Source organism: Athene cunicularia (assembly GCF_003259725.1).
Source record: "Athene cunicularia isolate RWA chromosome 14 unlocalized genomic scaffold, athCun1 chr14_part1, whole genome shotgun sequence".
Classification (NCBI taxonomy): Eukaryota; Metazoa; Chordata; class Aves; order Strigiformes; family Strigidae; genus Athene; species Athene cunicularia.
In genome coordinates this window covers 5258103-5274276 of record NW_020799118.1, presented here as the reverse complement: position 1 = coordinate 5274276, position 16174 = coordinate 5258103, and the positions used below count along the sequence as shown (strand labels likewise).

Below are 16174 nucleotides of genomic sequence, written 5' to 3'. Positions count from 1 at the left end.
TTCTAACAATTTAGGAATATAACTGTAAGTATTCTCCAGTAATGGTCCTTAAAAATTTCAAATCCATAAGCTTACTTCAAGAAAGCAGTCAGATATGTAGAAATCTTAAATCAATCCAGAATATGAACAAGACAGTAAGCTTCCTTGGCTTTTAATTTCTTCACTGGTTTAAGATCCAAGGAACTGTGGGTTTTGTTCACTTGGTGGTGGTGGGAGGAAAAAGGTACTTTTAAACTCTGATTTACCAAAAAAAATAAAAGCCCAGAGATTTGCAGACATAATAAAATTTATTTAAATTCCATGCATTACGGTAGCTACAAGTGTAGTCATATGAAACTGAAGGACAATAACTTCTTCTGTCCATACAATGTAGCTGTAAGTGAAATGAATGGGAGTTCCACAGTTACAAAGAAACAAACAAAACCAAAAAAAAAAAAAGGTAAATCTGTTTCAGTTTTGAGTTATCTGGGAATTCAGATACAGTCACTAGACTGTAAACTTTTGGGGGAGGAGATGGGCTCGCCACAATTGTACAACTGAAAATGTTTAGTTTAGGACATTCTGAAGAAGCTCTGAAGATACCTTTTAATACTTACTACTAATACTCTGGGAAATGAAAACAAAAATCATTATCCTTCATCCTAATTGTTAGAATCAGGATAGCAATTGTAGACAGTTCCATTTTCAAAGTGCAGCTAAATGGGATTTTATTATGCAGCTCCTTCAAGTTGTACTGAGTAAGCTTTATTTTGAACCAGTTTTGCTTTAATTTCTCAAGAAAAACTTCACTGGTCCTCATAAGCTTACATTGCTTTTTGATATGCAAAAATTTACAGACTGTGCTTGATTCTGACCCTCCCATATTTCAGTATGTGCAAACTCTTATGGATTTAAATAGTCTTTCTCCCTCTCAGTTCAGACTGATCTTTAAAACAGCAAGGATTATCCAAGCCCTCTAAATCAAAGACAGGGTGAACTGAGTAACTTACATAACTGGCACTGTTTAATTGGACCAGTTCTCCCACAAAATGCAGCTCTTATAAATACTAATAGGCACTATTGCCACAGAGTCTCTTACTTTTGCAAGTTTCACTGATTTACTGGTTGTTAGCATTTTCTGCAGTTAAGAATTTAATGCAGAATTTTATAAAGACATAGTATGTAGTTCTAGCCTTCAAAATTGACTTACTGAGTCTAGTAATGATGTTAAGTCAATCTAAATTTGCTGAAGATATTAACAAATGTAAAGCTAATGAAGGTGCCACGTTTGCATGAATGTTTTTTAATTTTGAGAATGCATTCAACAAAAGGGAAGGGGCAAACCTAATTATTTTAATACAAACTTGGTTGAGTGCCCAATTGCCTCATTTAAAACTGTGTGTGTGGGGAGGCTGAGGAGTTTAGAAAAGTCCAAGTAACCAAGTATCTAGGTTACTGGGAAGTTAAAAAGCTAATGCAACTGTGTTACATCCGGATAAAAAACATTATTCAAAAGCAATTCAAATACCGAAAAAGATTTCAAATTGAATAGTTTATTAACATGGTAGTCATCTTTGTAACATGTGCACACACACTCGCACACTCTGAATGATCTGCCTGGAAAAAAGAGGTCTTAATATATATATGCTTGGGGAAATTAAACATTAAAAATCCTTTAGGTTTTCATAATTATAGGCAATTATGTCCACATCACTTACAAAGCTATTGCCGAATCTTTCCAAGGAAGCAGAATTTGGGAGAAAAAAAAACCTCTTTTGGGGAAAATTCAACAGTGGCATAGCAGAGCTCTCAATATGAGAAAGCTGACATAATGTGGACCTTTGCTGTGAAATTTGTCTTTGCAAAATATGGGGAGAAGTTTATCAATGGGCAGAAAATAAGAAGGCGGTGTGAAGTAGGCTTTTGCAGAGTCGATTTTCCTCACAGTATTGTGCGGGGGTCATTGAGAAAAACGCTTAGTCCTTCTCTGGAACCAGTTTCAGAACTTTTCCAATTGCAATGGTCTTACCTAAACCAAGGAGACAAACAGCAGAGTTACATATACTGTGAAAAGAATGCGTAAGTCTGCAAGGACATGAAAACTTCCCCCCAAAATACAGCCTCTCCAGAGTATTAGACATAATACAGAGAATAATTTATTGTATTGTAAAATGAGAGCACCAGTGTATTTTAAAAGCACAATTAAATCTTGGAAATAGTAAAACTGCTATTCTCGCAGTAAAGAACACAATGTAGATTGTGGAAAGCCTGCTCTATGTTCATCTAATGAGAAGGTGAGGCAGAATCATTCCACCAGATCTGTTTACTACTTTTAAAGATAATTTATTAAAGAAAACAGTGCCAGTAATTTTGCAAATTCAAGCTTTTGTTTCACAGTGCACATTTTTGTACATTATTCCTCTAAAACACACTTTTTGTTACTAGTAAGAACTCTGCACAATGACAACAATTTGCTTAGACTTACTTTTTCATTGTTACCCAGGCAGTGATTTCCACTAGATACCAGCATTTTAATACCTCACTGCATGCATGATCTCCCATTTCACATAACCGTATTTTCGCAGCAGTTGATAGCTGTTGATCAAGCAGTCTTACCCTCATCTCTTAAGGTAAAGCGACCCATCTGAGGGAAATCTTTGAATGTCTCAAGGCAGATAGTTCCTGCTGTCCTTAAACGGGCAATGCATACTTGATCTTGTTTGACAAAACGGGGCCGTGTCTTACTTTTTTCTCCTGTTTTTTTGTCTACCAAGCAGATTAAGGCCTATATAAGAAAAAAATAGCTGTGAATGCTAAAAACAAGGGTTATTTTTTCTTTACAAAAAAACCCTGGTCTAGGAAAGAAAATACTTAGAGATAATAAAAACACCCTTCTAAAATTTACTGTATAAGAGAGTCAATCATCATTTACCACACTTTTCAGAAAGCTTATGCTAACAGTTACAGCCATTTTTGCTTGTGTTACAGTACTGACCAAAGATTCCCCTGACAGAGCTCCTCACCCCAACAAGCAGATGGCCTATATGCACATCACAACTTCAAGACACTTACTGTTATCTCAACTTCTTCAATACAGGTGTGGATGTGCAGCACAGCATTATAACCTGGGCAGATAATGGATTTGTGCTCAATTATCACTATCTGTAAAACAATTAAAAGTGCATTTTTCCTCATTTCAATTATAAAAGAGTGGAGAATTACCAAATACAGCACTATATTAAAATATATATTTGAACAATACACATACAACACATTTTTGTGAAAGAAACAAAATTTATATGCAACTAAGTTGTTTCTAATATATGAAAGTATAAAATTGAAGAACTGGTCTGACAAGATCTTGCTTTCATGATTACAGGTATCTAAAATTTCACTGAAAAGCCACATTAAAACCAAATACTTTTAAAACCTCAAATTAATGATGTCAGTGTTAGGTATATATGTTATTGTCAATTTCAAGATATGATAGTGAACAAGAAATCTGAACTGAACGTTTAAATGACTTCAGTTGAGATTTGGTGAATACAAGCAAAATATTTTAGTATTTTTACCCATCTATACAGCAATTACATGCTACCTGGGCATCAAATGTGCGTCCAGAATGACACAAGTTGTTGGGATCACAGAGAATAAATCCTGGAAGGATTTCTTCCTCTTCAATTCCCTTCAGTCTGATCTTTAGATTTTCACCTGGGGCTACTGAATCAGTTTCTACATCATCAGAAAGGATTCCAAGAACTTCCACATTGTGCTTAAAGAAAGCAAAAATGCAGTTTTCTACTGTGAATATTTTAGTCTGGTACAAACCCATTTCAATATAACAGGATTTCAATAATTCATTCCATTATAGTTAAAATTAATTATATTCAGGTCTGCAGGCTTCAGAACATTTAAAATATTTGAATGATGAGTTACTAATATTTAAAATAGCGTATTTAATCAATTATATTTCACTATAATTCTATAGTCATATATTCAATGGAAAGCAAATTTTAAAAACATCCACTATTTCTCAAAGTGAAATTAGTTTAGAATTTATAAAGAGATGAGAGATACAACAGATACAAATTATCTAAGAATGCAGAAGCCACAGGGTTGCATACTCTTTACATTCAAAATGTAACAGTCTGAATATTAAATGCAATCCAGGAAATCCTAGAATCCCCAAATTCTCCCGGAGAAGATGATAAAAATACCAAATACATATTTAATAAATGCTCTCCAAGTAAACACCAAAATGTACTTCCTAATGTTCCTATATGTTAAAACCCCTCTCCTGATTTTTGTTCTTTACACAGTACTAGATACCAAAAGAAAATAAATACTGAAAAGGCAGAAAAGTTAAAAAAGGAGTAGTTTCAGAAAGAGTTCTATTGCTCTGACTTCCTTAAGTTTTAGTTCAATCCCCATTAGCTGCTAAAGTATGTGTGTAATCAAAAGCACTGGCTATTTGCTGAATACGTATTTTGTAATGGTTTAAAGCCATTTACAGTTTATTAATTTCTCCTAATCAACCCCCAAATAAAATGGATGTCAGATTCATGCCAAGCAGTTTTATAAAAAGCCACTGTCAGTTAAATTGCCTTAAAAACTGAAAAGCATAATTTCAAGCTGTCTAAGTTTAGTTTCAATTTTCAGCAGCTCTTGAGAAAGGTGACAGAGAAGTCAATCTAATTTACATGTTTTGATTAAGAAAAAACTTTCAATACGCTGTAGATTTATTGTGCATTTGATTATTAAGACATTCTCCAGCAAACTACCTCAGCCTACAGAATTGGAAAAAAGGGTGTCAGCTTAAATCAAGATGACACAAATAGATAAAAACAAAATTTCCAAATCCTTTCTGTAAGAAACCAATGGAAACAAACACCACCATTTGTTGTGTACACTATTGTCATCCACTGCCTCTCTCCAACTACGTTTTCACAGTCTTTCTTTTTATATTTTCACATTCTTCAGGGCAGCACAATGATTCCAGATCGTAATTTTACATTACGGGACAGCTATCTACCTTCACAGCCAACCTATTTTGAACTAAAGCAAGGTCTTTCATTGGAACACACCATGTACTCTTTGCATCCTTTAAATTTTTTCCTATTTCCCTTTCGGGAAAAAGAAGAAAAGGAAAAAAGGAGGAAAGTTTTGAGCAATATTAAACCCCAGCATGAGAAAAGTTTTGTAGGCCAAACACAAAGTAAAACACAGTTCAAATAAACTGTGATGGATTTGTAGCCCAGCGATTGAGTTCAGTAAGGAGAGACGACTTGAGCTCTGAATGCTAAGGAACTACAGACACACACACCTGGAAATGCCACCCATGTAAAACATGAAAGCTTAGTTGTGTTCAACTGAGCAACAGAAAATTTTCTAATTTAAAGTAATTAATAACTTTAAGAATCAAGCTCTTTTTTTAGGGTAGTAACATTTAAAAATATCTAAACCTTACCATACCTTGTTTGGCATCATCACAAGCTGTTGTCCTTTGCAAATAGAGCCTGACTCCAGCTTCCCAAGGACCACAGTGCCCATATCCTTAACAAAAAGAAATTGAAAACATCTTTCTAAATATGATTTAACTCAAAGTGTAATTACTTAATTATAATTACGACAAAGTTATTTAGCACTACTATACTTAATGTTTTGGAAACTGTTCTCATGAAAGATTACAGATTTTAAATCTCATATAATCCCTAAATTATTTACTTCCCCTCCCCGCCTCTTATTCTACAGCTGGAAATGTAGACATATCAAAGAAAAAAGATACCCTCTAAAAATATGTTAAATATTCTATTTACTGCTTTCTGAAAACAGTCCATTTATACTTTGAATCCTGTTATTTTATTTTTTACCTTATATTTATCCACAATTGGCAGCCTGATTGGTCCATCAACTGAACGGTTGAAGTTTGGCAAATTATCCAGGTATGGAATAAATGGTAATCCACTAAAAGAGTAGAAGGCATTTGTTTCAATTTCCTGAGCGCCCTTCTATTTAAAAATTACTTAGAATGGATAAATGCAGTCCAACAAAAGCAATGATTTTCATTCTGTCATCATTAAGAGCAGTGACCTTTTAGACTGTTAAATCTATAGTAATATCCCATCATTAGTGTCCACTTTACCCTAGGTAACATGTTAACACCCAGAAAGTGCAAGTAGTTTTCAAGTTACATTACAGGCATACTTTACAGAAATAAATCATTCCTTTGAACCTTGCTAGATGCGTAATATGTTTTGGAAATACAAAATAAGCTAGGTCCAAACATGATTTTCATGAATGTTTTAACTGCCATAAACAATACTGGAAAACATGACATCTAGTGAGAGACATGGCTTATTGCTAATTATAATACAGCTTCAAACAAACTGTTCACACCAAACAATTACTCATTCTAGCAACACGTCAACTGCAGCATCACTAGAAAATTCAAGGGCTAGTATTGCATTCAAACTCAAAGCCAAAGAATACTGCTAATACTATTACAGAGCCTGCTAACTTTAATTTTCTGCAGTTAGAAAATGCTTTTATTTGGCTCACTGCATGGCTGTGTTCTTGTTGCCCTGATTGTATTTCCTCAAGCACTTTAGAACATAGCTATAATATATCATGTTATACTTTCTCCTAGCTTCAGTGTAGCATTTACTTTTATTGAAATATAGCAAATACCCAAGTTGTTCAATTTAAGATACATACATATACCAAGGACAGAATTCTGACTGTTCTTTTAGGTTTGCTCCAGTCAGTCCTGAGCAGGGCATGAAATGAATATCCTTTTTGGGATTGAAGCCAACTTTCTTCAAAAATGGCACCAGTTTCTCTTTACATTCCTCATATCTATTAAAGTGACAAGTAGATCAGGGTAAGTTTCAATTATTCCAGCATGACATAACACTGTGCTTTAAAAAAAAAGCCCAAACCACAGACATTTAATTTTCATCAGTTATTATGTAAGCAGAAAGCAAACCTAATAATGCTTAGTGGCCTATTTGTTTCTTCCCCTCAATCTTCCAGCACAACTTGGTACTGTCTCTTCTCCCTCACTCCTCTGCTCCATAAAACATCATCAGTTTTCTCCATACACCTCAATTACTGGGCTGGGTAAGCAGCAGCATATGCTATATCTACTTTTATGCAAGAGCTGCAGGCTAAGGCAGCAGGACAGACCAAGCAGACAGTTACTGAGGTCATGCTGCAGGCTTGGTCTCCTCCAGTCTTCTCCATAATTTCCTAAGACATAATGCTATTTGTTTCTATTACACTTCTTCCCCTTAGGCAGTTTCATCTGAATTCAATCATGTCAGAAAGTTGGGCAGGACCAAGCAGCACAGCTGGGCATGTGTTATTCTCTTAGTAAACTAGGCTCATGTTGTAAGGTTGCATAGTCTCTCATGGCTTTCAACAAAAACTTTCATGATTCTTGACAGCACAGCAAGCTCTCTGACAACTCTTTATTACACTGTAGAAGAAAACTGTATCCTGTCATTACACAAGTATCTCTAGGGAAGGACTAAGTTACACTTTTTAGCATCCAGCTTAAAGAAGTGAGAAGAAAGATGTGACAGAATCTATAAAGAGACCTAAGTTTTGACACTTGGGAAAATCAAAAAAACTCTTTAGTAACATTTCAGCATTAAAGCAGAAAAGAATAAATATTTTTAATTAGTTAATTAAATATTACATATTGACTTTCTAGTTATTTTAACCTGGTCTATATCATCACAAGATTCCCTCCCCCCTTCTCAGACTACAATCACAAACTTCTTCATATATTATTTGCTTATTCAATTCAGCCTATCATAAAAGAACAACTCCAAACAATACCGGGTGGACACATAAGGTGAGCGAGATAATGCTGTTCTCACCAAATCTAAGTTAGGAGTTCAGCAGAAACGTGGCCAAGCGATCAAGAGTCTGGCAGACTAAACTACTGAAAATAGAGATGCTTCCTTTTAGGTTCAGTATAAAGTTTCCAAGTCAACAATTAAACTATGTTGGAATGCATGGACTTGTTAGATATGGCTGCACAGATCCAAACAGTTCAAAGTGAATGTTTTAAAGTAGTGTAGAACTTCAAGCTTAGTTGAGAGGCACTGTCCTAGGCATTATGCTTCCGTTTTCCCTGCAATTTTGATAACCTCTGGTTTTAGTCCAGTCTACCATTATTTCAGCAAAAATGGGATGCAGAAGAATTACTTAGGAATTATTTTGTTTCAGTACCTTTTAATAAAGATTAATTTTAACATTAAACTCACCTTTCATTACTCCAGTTTACAGTTGGATCATCCATTTTATTAATAAGAACTATTAAATGTTTTACACCTGCTGTTTTTGCTAACATGGCATGTTCTCTTGTTTGTCCACCTTTCTCAAATCCAGTTTCAAACTCTCCTTTTCTTGCAGAAATAACCTAATTAAAAATACACATTTTAATAAGAGTTCTACAATTCTCTCAACAGATCAAATCAACAACAGGTAATACTGCCTTATTCAAATAAAAGTTTGGGTAGTCAAAACCGGTAGAAGTTTTCAAAATCCACTGGTATATCCTCAATATTTCCATTAGTTTCTGCACTGACACATATAAAAATCACATGACACCTGTGGACAATGTTATGAAGTTACTCCAAAAACCACCCAACTTGGTAGACTTAAGATTTTAAAATTTTGCCTGCTGTAATGAACCAAAAGAGTAAACAAACAAAAAGCTTAATTCCACAGTATATCCAAAATAGAAGAATCTATTTGTCCTTACCAGCACAGCAAGATCAGCTTGAGAAGCCCCACCAATCATATTTGGAACAAAGCTCTTATGTCCAGGAGCATCTAGAATAGTGAAGTGTTTCTTCTCAGTTTCAAAATAGGCACGACCCACTTCTACTGTTTTACCTTTGTCTCGTTCTTCTTGGTTTGTATCTAAGGCCCACGAAAGGTACCTGAAAAAAAAAACCCAAACACCAAAATATTCTATTTTTTGTATTAATTTTTACTGAATTTATGATGGTTTGTTCATCATAAAATGCCTTTTTTTTTTTTCCTGCTCGAATGTTCTAACCACCTTAGCATTACTAACTTTAGCATTTCCAAGAGAATAGCGAGCTTTTTATTGAATGTTTTGTGTATATATAATGAGCTGTAGGGTCCACTGCTAGCTCTACCTCATACCTAGAAGGATGCAATTCTAAAAAACAATTTCCAATTTCAATGGCTTTTGGTTTGTACCAGTATGTGCACTCCTATCTGGGGTAATCTTCACCATGGCCTGTGTTTCTGGAAGATTTCAGCCAAGCCAAAGGTCATGTTTTACTCAGCTAACAAAAGTCAAGTGGGAATTTGTGCGGTAGCTGGATGGGAAGTCCTTTTTACACATGGGGTTTTTTAGGGAAAGAGGCATTTCTGACTGAAATGTCAACTCCGCACTACAGCACAGAATTTTCTGAATCACAAAGTAAAACTGCTCAAATTTCAAGAGTCTAAACATATGAAACAAGCTAACAAGATCTTTGATAATGACACAGCGGTACATCATACCTTCTGTTATGTATCATGTCATATTTTAAAGAATAAAACTAGCATTCAGGGAGACACTTCTGCAACTCACCCTCTGAAAGAGGAGAGGGAAGAGGAAATGTGTTTTTCAAGCTGTCCAGGGTTTTTGAAGAAGGTCCCAAAATATTTATTAGTATGGTCAACTCCTAATAGGGGGATGATGCTTGCTTGACAAAAAGAACATGTCACCTTTTCTATCCCACTCTCTCACATATAATACAATTAGTTCAGGTCGATGCCCACCCCTTGAGTGCTGTATTGCTGCTCTACCCCTAAGGAAGTCTTCAGCTGCTTCTTTTCCAGAGCCCTTTGAACCCCTATTTTCCTCCACCACAGCCAAAAATGGAAAACTTCCAGAAAGAAAATCAAATTTTCCAAGGGTTGTTTGAAGGAGAAAGCAAGTTGCTATATGTGCTGTATATACACACACACAAAGCCAAAAAACAACCTAACAAAAGACAATGACAAAACCCCAAACGAGAGGCCCATGAAAAAATCCACATAACAGCATCATCATCTTGCCTGGAGGTAACCTAAGAATTGCAGATCCCATCTTTGTTCATATAAAAATGAGATATACGGTGACAGCCAAAACCATTAACTTGCTCTCTCCTCATGTCTGCCAAACTGACAGCTTTAATCTCTATCCTTTAGATATTTCTCTGCTGTTTACAGGTGAAAGACAGGCAGCTCTTGGGGTCATTCTATCTATACGTGAGAGAAGTGCCTGCCTTGTATTTCTTTTTACCAGCTATGTTTTCCAAAACGCTGGAGCAGCAAAAGCTGTTCCAATGTGAATCACAATGTCTCTATAGTTTTAGTTAAAAGTAGCATTGAAGAAAAACAAGGGATTCCTCCCCCCACACTCAAAACCCATTCCATCAGGAAGCCAGCACTACAGGGACAGAGACCAAAAAATAGTTTCTCACTTTCATCACAGTGCAAAGAGAAAACCACGCTATTATCGTCAGTAAGTTCATACCATGTTTCTCTGTTTTTTTCTTTAGCTTCTCGTTCATATTTTTCAAGTGTTCTTTTGTCAACCATTCCCGTCAAATACCTAAGGAGGGGTAAAAAAGTGCAATTTTACATAAAGCAGAAACATGGTTCCAAATAGTTAAATACTTAGACAATCCTACAGCTTATTTTGAAAAACTGGAACAGCCTGGTGCAAGCAGAAGTGGAATTTATTCTCCACAAAAAGCCACACCATTATCTGATATGTAAAAGTACACCAGTACTACTTTAGCAGAAGTATGAGGAATGGGGTTTTTTAAGCCTAATTGTAAAATGCTCTTCAGAGTCAAGTTTTGAAAATGAACTACATCTGTTAAGTCTGTTTCTGAGACTAATCCAATATTTCAAAATTAAGTAAGAATTGTGAGAGGAAAATTTTTCACCACCCCCACTCCTCCATTTCTGAAAAGAAAAATATTTTTGGTTTAATTCTTTTGAGACAGAACAAGGAAACTGATATTTTAAAAGATCTTTCAGTTATGAGAAGAAGCAAGTAGTGTACAGTCAAAACCTTCATATTTTTCCCTATTTCTACCGGATCTTCTAGTAGTAATCTACTTAGTTTATAAGGAAAATTAATGATAACCATAAATAAAGAGTTTATGACAAAGTTGGTACAGGCACCCCCTTTCCCACCTCTCCCCCCTTACAAAGGATATATTATATCCCTTACAAAAAGGGATATTCTGCAAAAATCAAACACCACAAAAAGCTTTAGGAACAAAACACACTGGTAGGAGCAGTAAGAACAGGCATCTCCTTGTACAAGGAGAACACTCAGACACATCAGATAATAAAATGCTAATTTGCTCTAGTATGAACTACAAGGTTAAATGTAGCATGACAATTCCAACATTCCAGTTTGGTCAAAACAAAACAAGATGAAAATGCCAAGACAAAGACCTGCCGCTTTTGCTGAGAATATTATTTTAAAATCATAGAAATACTTTGCATCAGCAGGATAGCTTTTATTTCTTCGTGTACTACTTTCTATTTCTCATTTTTTTTACAAACTGTAAGATCTAGCTACATGGATTTACTTTGTCTCAAAAATATCCCAGTCTCTATATACTGTTTCTAAAATAAGACTTAAAAGATAAACTATCATAATTTCACATTTTGAAATCAAATTATGTCTGACAATGTTAGCACTAGGGAACAAGGATATATAATATTTTTAAATCTTCACAAACAGGACAAAGTTTAACAAAGGGTATAGAGCAGTTCCAGATAGTATTTTAAAATTTTGAATGAAAACGGAGTCATGTTCTAAAAAAGGGACTCAGTTCTTTTTATATATTAATGTATGCTTTTGCATAGTTGTTTCTATTAAGTAAGTGAAACTCCTATAGTGTTAAGATTAGATCTGCTGGAATTAAGAAATTCCCAAGATAATAAGTAACTAAATTAACAGGAAAAGTAACATTTTAATAAAAATACCAATCTATGCTGATTAAATCCATAAATATTACTCATTTTACTTGATTTGTTTTTAATTCACAAGAAAGAACAGTAAATCTAAAAAGTTTATTTGAATTTCCTTACATTATTTGTCCTCCAATAGTTGACTTGCCAGCATCTAAAAAAAATTTTTAAAAACTAAGTCATTTACAATATAAAAGAAAATCCTAGAAAAAGAAAACAATTATGAACAAGGTAATCTAATTTATTTTGAGAGAGATTTTAAAAATCATAATCCTTTTGAAGCATCTGTTTCCCTTGTTTCCATAATAATTCATCATCAATTCAAGTACATGAATTTTGAAAATTCTGGTTTCATACATACAAACTTGGCATTGTCCATAACAAAGAAAAACCTCTACAAGCAGTGATCCAGCAAAAGATTGGTTTATTGTGGAAAGCTCTTGCAAAAGCCCTTTCCCTGATTTCTCTCTTTTGTTCCTAACTTCTGTGGGCTGCTCTTCAGTATTGGAACGTACCTCTGCCCACTGCCTCCTTACTTTGTGGCACTCCACCATGAATTTACCTGAGGACTAAGTTACAGTACTTTTAAGGTGTCAAGAGACTTTAAAAACGAAAATACAGAATTTACCATAAAACTCATGATTCAATAATTCTTCTGTACTTTTGACACCACTTAAGAATTTTCTGAAGTTTGTTGAAACTATTCAATTGGGACATTTTGCTATAAATGCTTCTTTCATTTCTGAGTTATGTTCATCTATTGTCTACAGCTCTACAGTTTTTAATATTTTGAATAATCATTTCTGAATTTAATAACAGTTAATAAAAACCATCTGGAAGTATTTAAAACCACCAGAAAAGGAGCAGCGCTTTCCAATTTTTGTTCTTTGGAACACATATACATCACTTAAGCATTTAATAGAGCAGGTACTTGAGAAATCATGAATACAGACGCTCTTGTGTCTGAGAGAACACAGGTGCTCTAATCCTTAGCACTCTACCCCTTGGGACTCTACCACTCTACTACTTTAAGTTTTTTAACTTTTTCAGAGCAGCTTCATTAGAATGAATGCTCATTTTGACCTCAAGACATGGTGAATACATACATCCCTACAAAGAACAGGATTAATTTCTAATCTTCCGAGTTCTGGATAACATAGAACACAAAGATCCAACTACTGCACATTCACTTAGAACTTACCTACATGCCCAATGAATACTACATTTACATGTTCTTTTTTAGGAGCACCAGGTGGTGCTACAACAGATTTCGGTTTTGGTATTTCCTCCTCCTCTTCCATCATTTCCTGAGCACTTTCTTCAGAAGGCCCTGCATCCCCTGCAGGACCACTTCCTAGCTCTGCTTCACTTGTTTCTTCTTTGTGGTCCCATGACTCTTCTGGGGACATTTCTGTCTCTCCATTTTCCACTAAAAATTAACCAGTTAAATATATTCAAATAGTTAATGAAATCAAAAGCAATGACTATGGACAAAAGCCCCTGCCCCAAAGATAAAAATCAAAAGACTTCAACTATCCAGTCTATTAGTGTCATCCTATATAAGAATGGGCAACTGCTACTCATTGCTGAAATTGTTATTACTGGGAGTCTTCAAGCTAGCTTGTGTGCTGACATCAGAAGACTATGATTCACAGAGATTAAGAGACTTCTGTTTTAACAAGGCAACAATTTTACAAGAGAAAAAAAAAAATCTGAAGATCCACTCAAACCACCATGCTGATCTGAATTCACAGACATACACACACTACCATATGTTTAGAAAGAAAAACAAGGGGGATAATGGTTTAAGTTCTCTCAAAAGCCATACAAATACAAGAAGAAAGATACAATTTCCTTATTCTGATTGCTCCTATTACTGATCACTTCCAACTTTTGTTAATGACCATTTCACACATATTAATGGGACTATTTTGTGATATGACATTATTTTTTAATAAAGCACTGATGCTTTTGCAGTGTCCAAGTAATCCACTTGCACCTGTCAACACATACTAGTGCTTGATTACTTATTTCCCACTCCAAGTATAAAGAGACAACAAAAATTATAAGGACCAAAACCACCAAGGCTCAATAAGGTGTTCTTCAATTTTGTTTGCAATGATTCAGCAAAAGCACTACAGTAGTATTTTATGGTACTATCATAGTGAAATGGAACAATTCTCATCTTACCAACAGATTCTGAAATTTCCATGTTAACAGCAGCATTTGAACCTAGGGAAAAGAAAAAAAAAAAAAAAAAGGAATCCTTAAGGACACATATTTACCATGACAGTATCAAGAACAAAGAAAAACACAGTGACCAAATTAAATTAATAAAAGGATACTTCAGATGTTTGGGCACTTGCCAATGCTACTTAATATACGGATTCAATTTTAAAAATTCTGCATCATGCAAGCTTTATGACCTTCAGTAAACCACTTGGTCTTTATGTGCTTTGCTTGACTGGCTATAAAATTATAAATAACCAGATAGCCACACTGCCTTACAATAGTAGTACAAGGATAAAGATAACGAAGACTGGAAAAGGTTCATAGAGATTTTTTAAAAAAGGGAGACTTTCTGCAATAATTGTTTTAAAATCATGTTTAATGGAGCTGTATTGTGTACCGTCAGAACACAAAAACAACTACCTTCACAAGAGGCTGTCTGCTCCTCTGGAGAAGCCTCTACAGGTGCACCTGCAGATAACAAAGTTCAACTTTTAAGATACACTGATGTAACCAATTTCCACATTTAGGCATAAAAGACCATCTCCCAACTTCACTGCAAATGAATTGAAGAACACATCAACCCTCCCCAAGCAGTACTAAATATAGCCTCCAAGCACAGAGACTTCTGAAGAACACTGCCTCAAACTTGTGAAAATAATACACCAGTTCTAAAACCAGTTGTTTTTTTTTTTTTTTTCCTGCACATGGAAAGATACACTTAAAGCAAGTTTTAAAGGAAGCAATTTTTCTCTATTTAGTATTTTACCTGCCCATCCCTTTCCAGCATGCTGGCTATTTTAAGTGTTAGCATCTAACTGCTGTTTAGAAACATGGAAGCAGTTTCATTGTAGCCAAAGAAACAATGCACATGTGGTGTCACAATTGTATGGAAAGGCTCAGCCAGCTTCAGCTTATAGGCATATCTGGAATACTATTGTGCCTCAATTCCACATAAGAAAATTGAAACAAGCTATTAAGAATAAATTTTTAAGATCTTCTGGAGTTATTAGGGTCAAGAGATAATAAACTCATTCAACATGCCTGTTAAGTTTGCCAGTCCTCTTAAACACCCTAATATAGTCACATTACTTGGAGGTCAATCTCACCAGTCATGTGCAAAGCCACAAGTAAGTTTTTTGGATAGATCACTCAACCTTCACATGCACTACTCATGCCACTAAACTATATGCTGAGGTATAACTAATTGTTAAACCTACCAAGAGTGATAAGTTCCAAGTAACAGTTACACCACTTGATGTTTTGGGACATTATCCCACATAATTGAGAGGCCTTCTGTAATTATCTCTAAAACCTTAACCCATTTAGTTTTCTCTTGGTATAAATTCAACTGCATAATTCTTTGAAACAAGTTAATGATCTTATTTTTTTTTTCAGCCATATATCAAATTCATACCCTCTATTTAGTTGTACTCCAGCTCTCCTTCAATCCCATTATAAAACCACAAATCTTAGAGCATTACTTGCACTATATGCACGATGGGACCTAAAGATGAAACAAATCCCCTCAAAAGAACAAAAACATACAGAAAAGGATCTGAATCTAAGCCTCTTTGCTTTTGCGCTGTTTGTGTATTTGCTGCAGACTTCTATAAACTGGAGCAGCACTGCAAAAGCTGGAAGAGGGCCAGGGGACAAAGCTTGCAGGCAAGGTGAATGTGGGTCACAGCACAACACCCAGTGACCAGCAGCAAACAGTGGAGGGGGGCACAGCAACGCAGATGAAGAAACTGTCCCCTACACTCCTGTGCTACATCATATGTTCTGCACTCCAGGGTCCCAAAACCACACAAACAAAACTTTAAGAGAATGATTTAACACAGTAAGTAAAAACATTAGAATACCTTGAAGATTCCTTGTAAGAAACGATCTATTACTCCCATTTGAGAGCTGGAAAAGACTCAAGTCAGCCCATTTATGAGTGTGGTAAGCAGGT

The 16174-nt window shown here is 35.1% G+C and overlaps 1 protein-coding gene across 1 annotated transcript; it reads right to left on the bottom strand.

Moving 5' to 3' along the window:
- Positions 1 to 264: 264 nt before the first annotated feature.
- GSPT1 (G1 to S phase transition 1) lies at positions 265 to 14753 on the bottom strand. Its single transcript, XM_026859011.1, has 14 exons — positions 14641 to 14753; positions 14179 to 14220; positions 13190 to 13417; positions 12109 to 12142; positions 10529 to 10606; positions 8753 to 8933; positions 8253 to 8407; positions 6694 to 6834; positions 5850 to 5943; positions 5452 to 5532; positions 3578 to 3751; positions 3052 to 3141; positions 2596 to 2764; positions 265 to 2008 (listed from the first exon to the last, which is right to left on the bottom strand). The coding sequence occupies exons 2-14, from the start codon at positions 14198 to 14200 to the stop codon at positions 1956 to 1958; spliced, it is 1500 nt and encodes a 499-aa protein (XP_026714812.1). The 5' UTR covers positions 14201 to 14220; positions 14641 to 14753; the 3' UTR covers positions 265 to 1955.
- Between the last annotated feature and the right edge of the window lie 1421 nt (positions 14754 to 16174).

Excerpts from the sequence above, each read along its gene's own strand:
- GSPT1 (XM_026859011.1), bottom strand. The coding sequence starts at position 14,200 with ATGGAAATTTCAGAATCTGTTG. Across the intron at positions 10,607-12,108 it reads ACTATTGGAGGACAAATAAT|GTATTTGACGGGAATGGTTG; the intron begins GTAAGGAAATTC and ends ACCCCTCCTTAG. Across the intron at positions 2,009-2,595 it reads CTTTACCTTAAGAGATGAGG|GTAAGACCATTGCAATTGGA; the intron begins GTAAGACTGCTT and ends TCCTTGGTTTAG.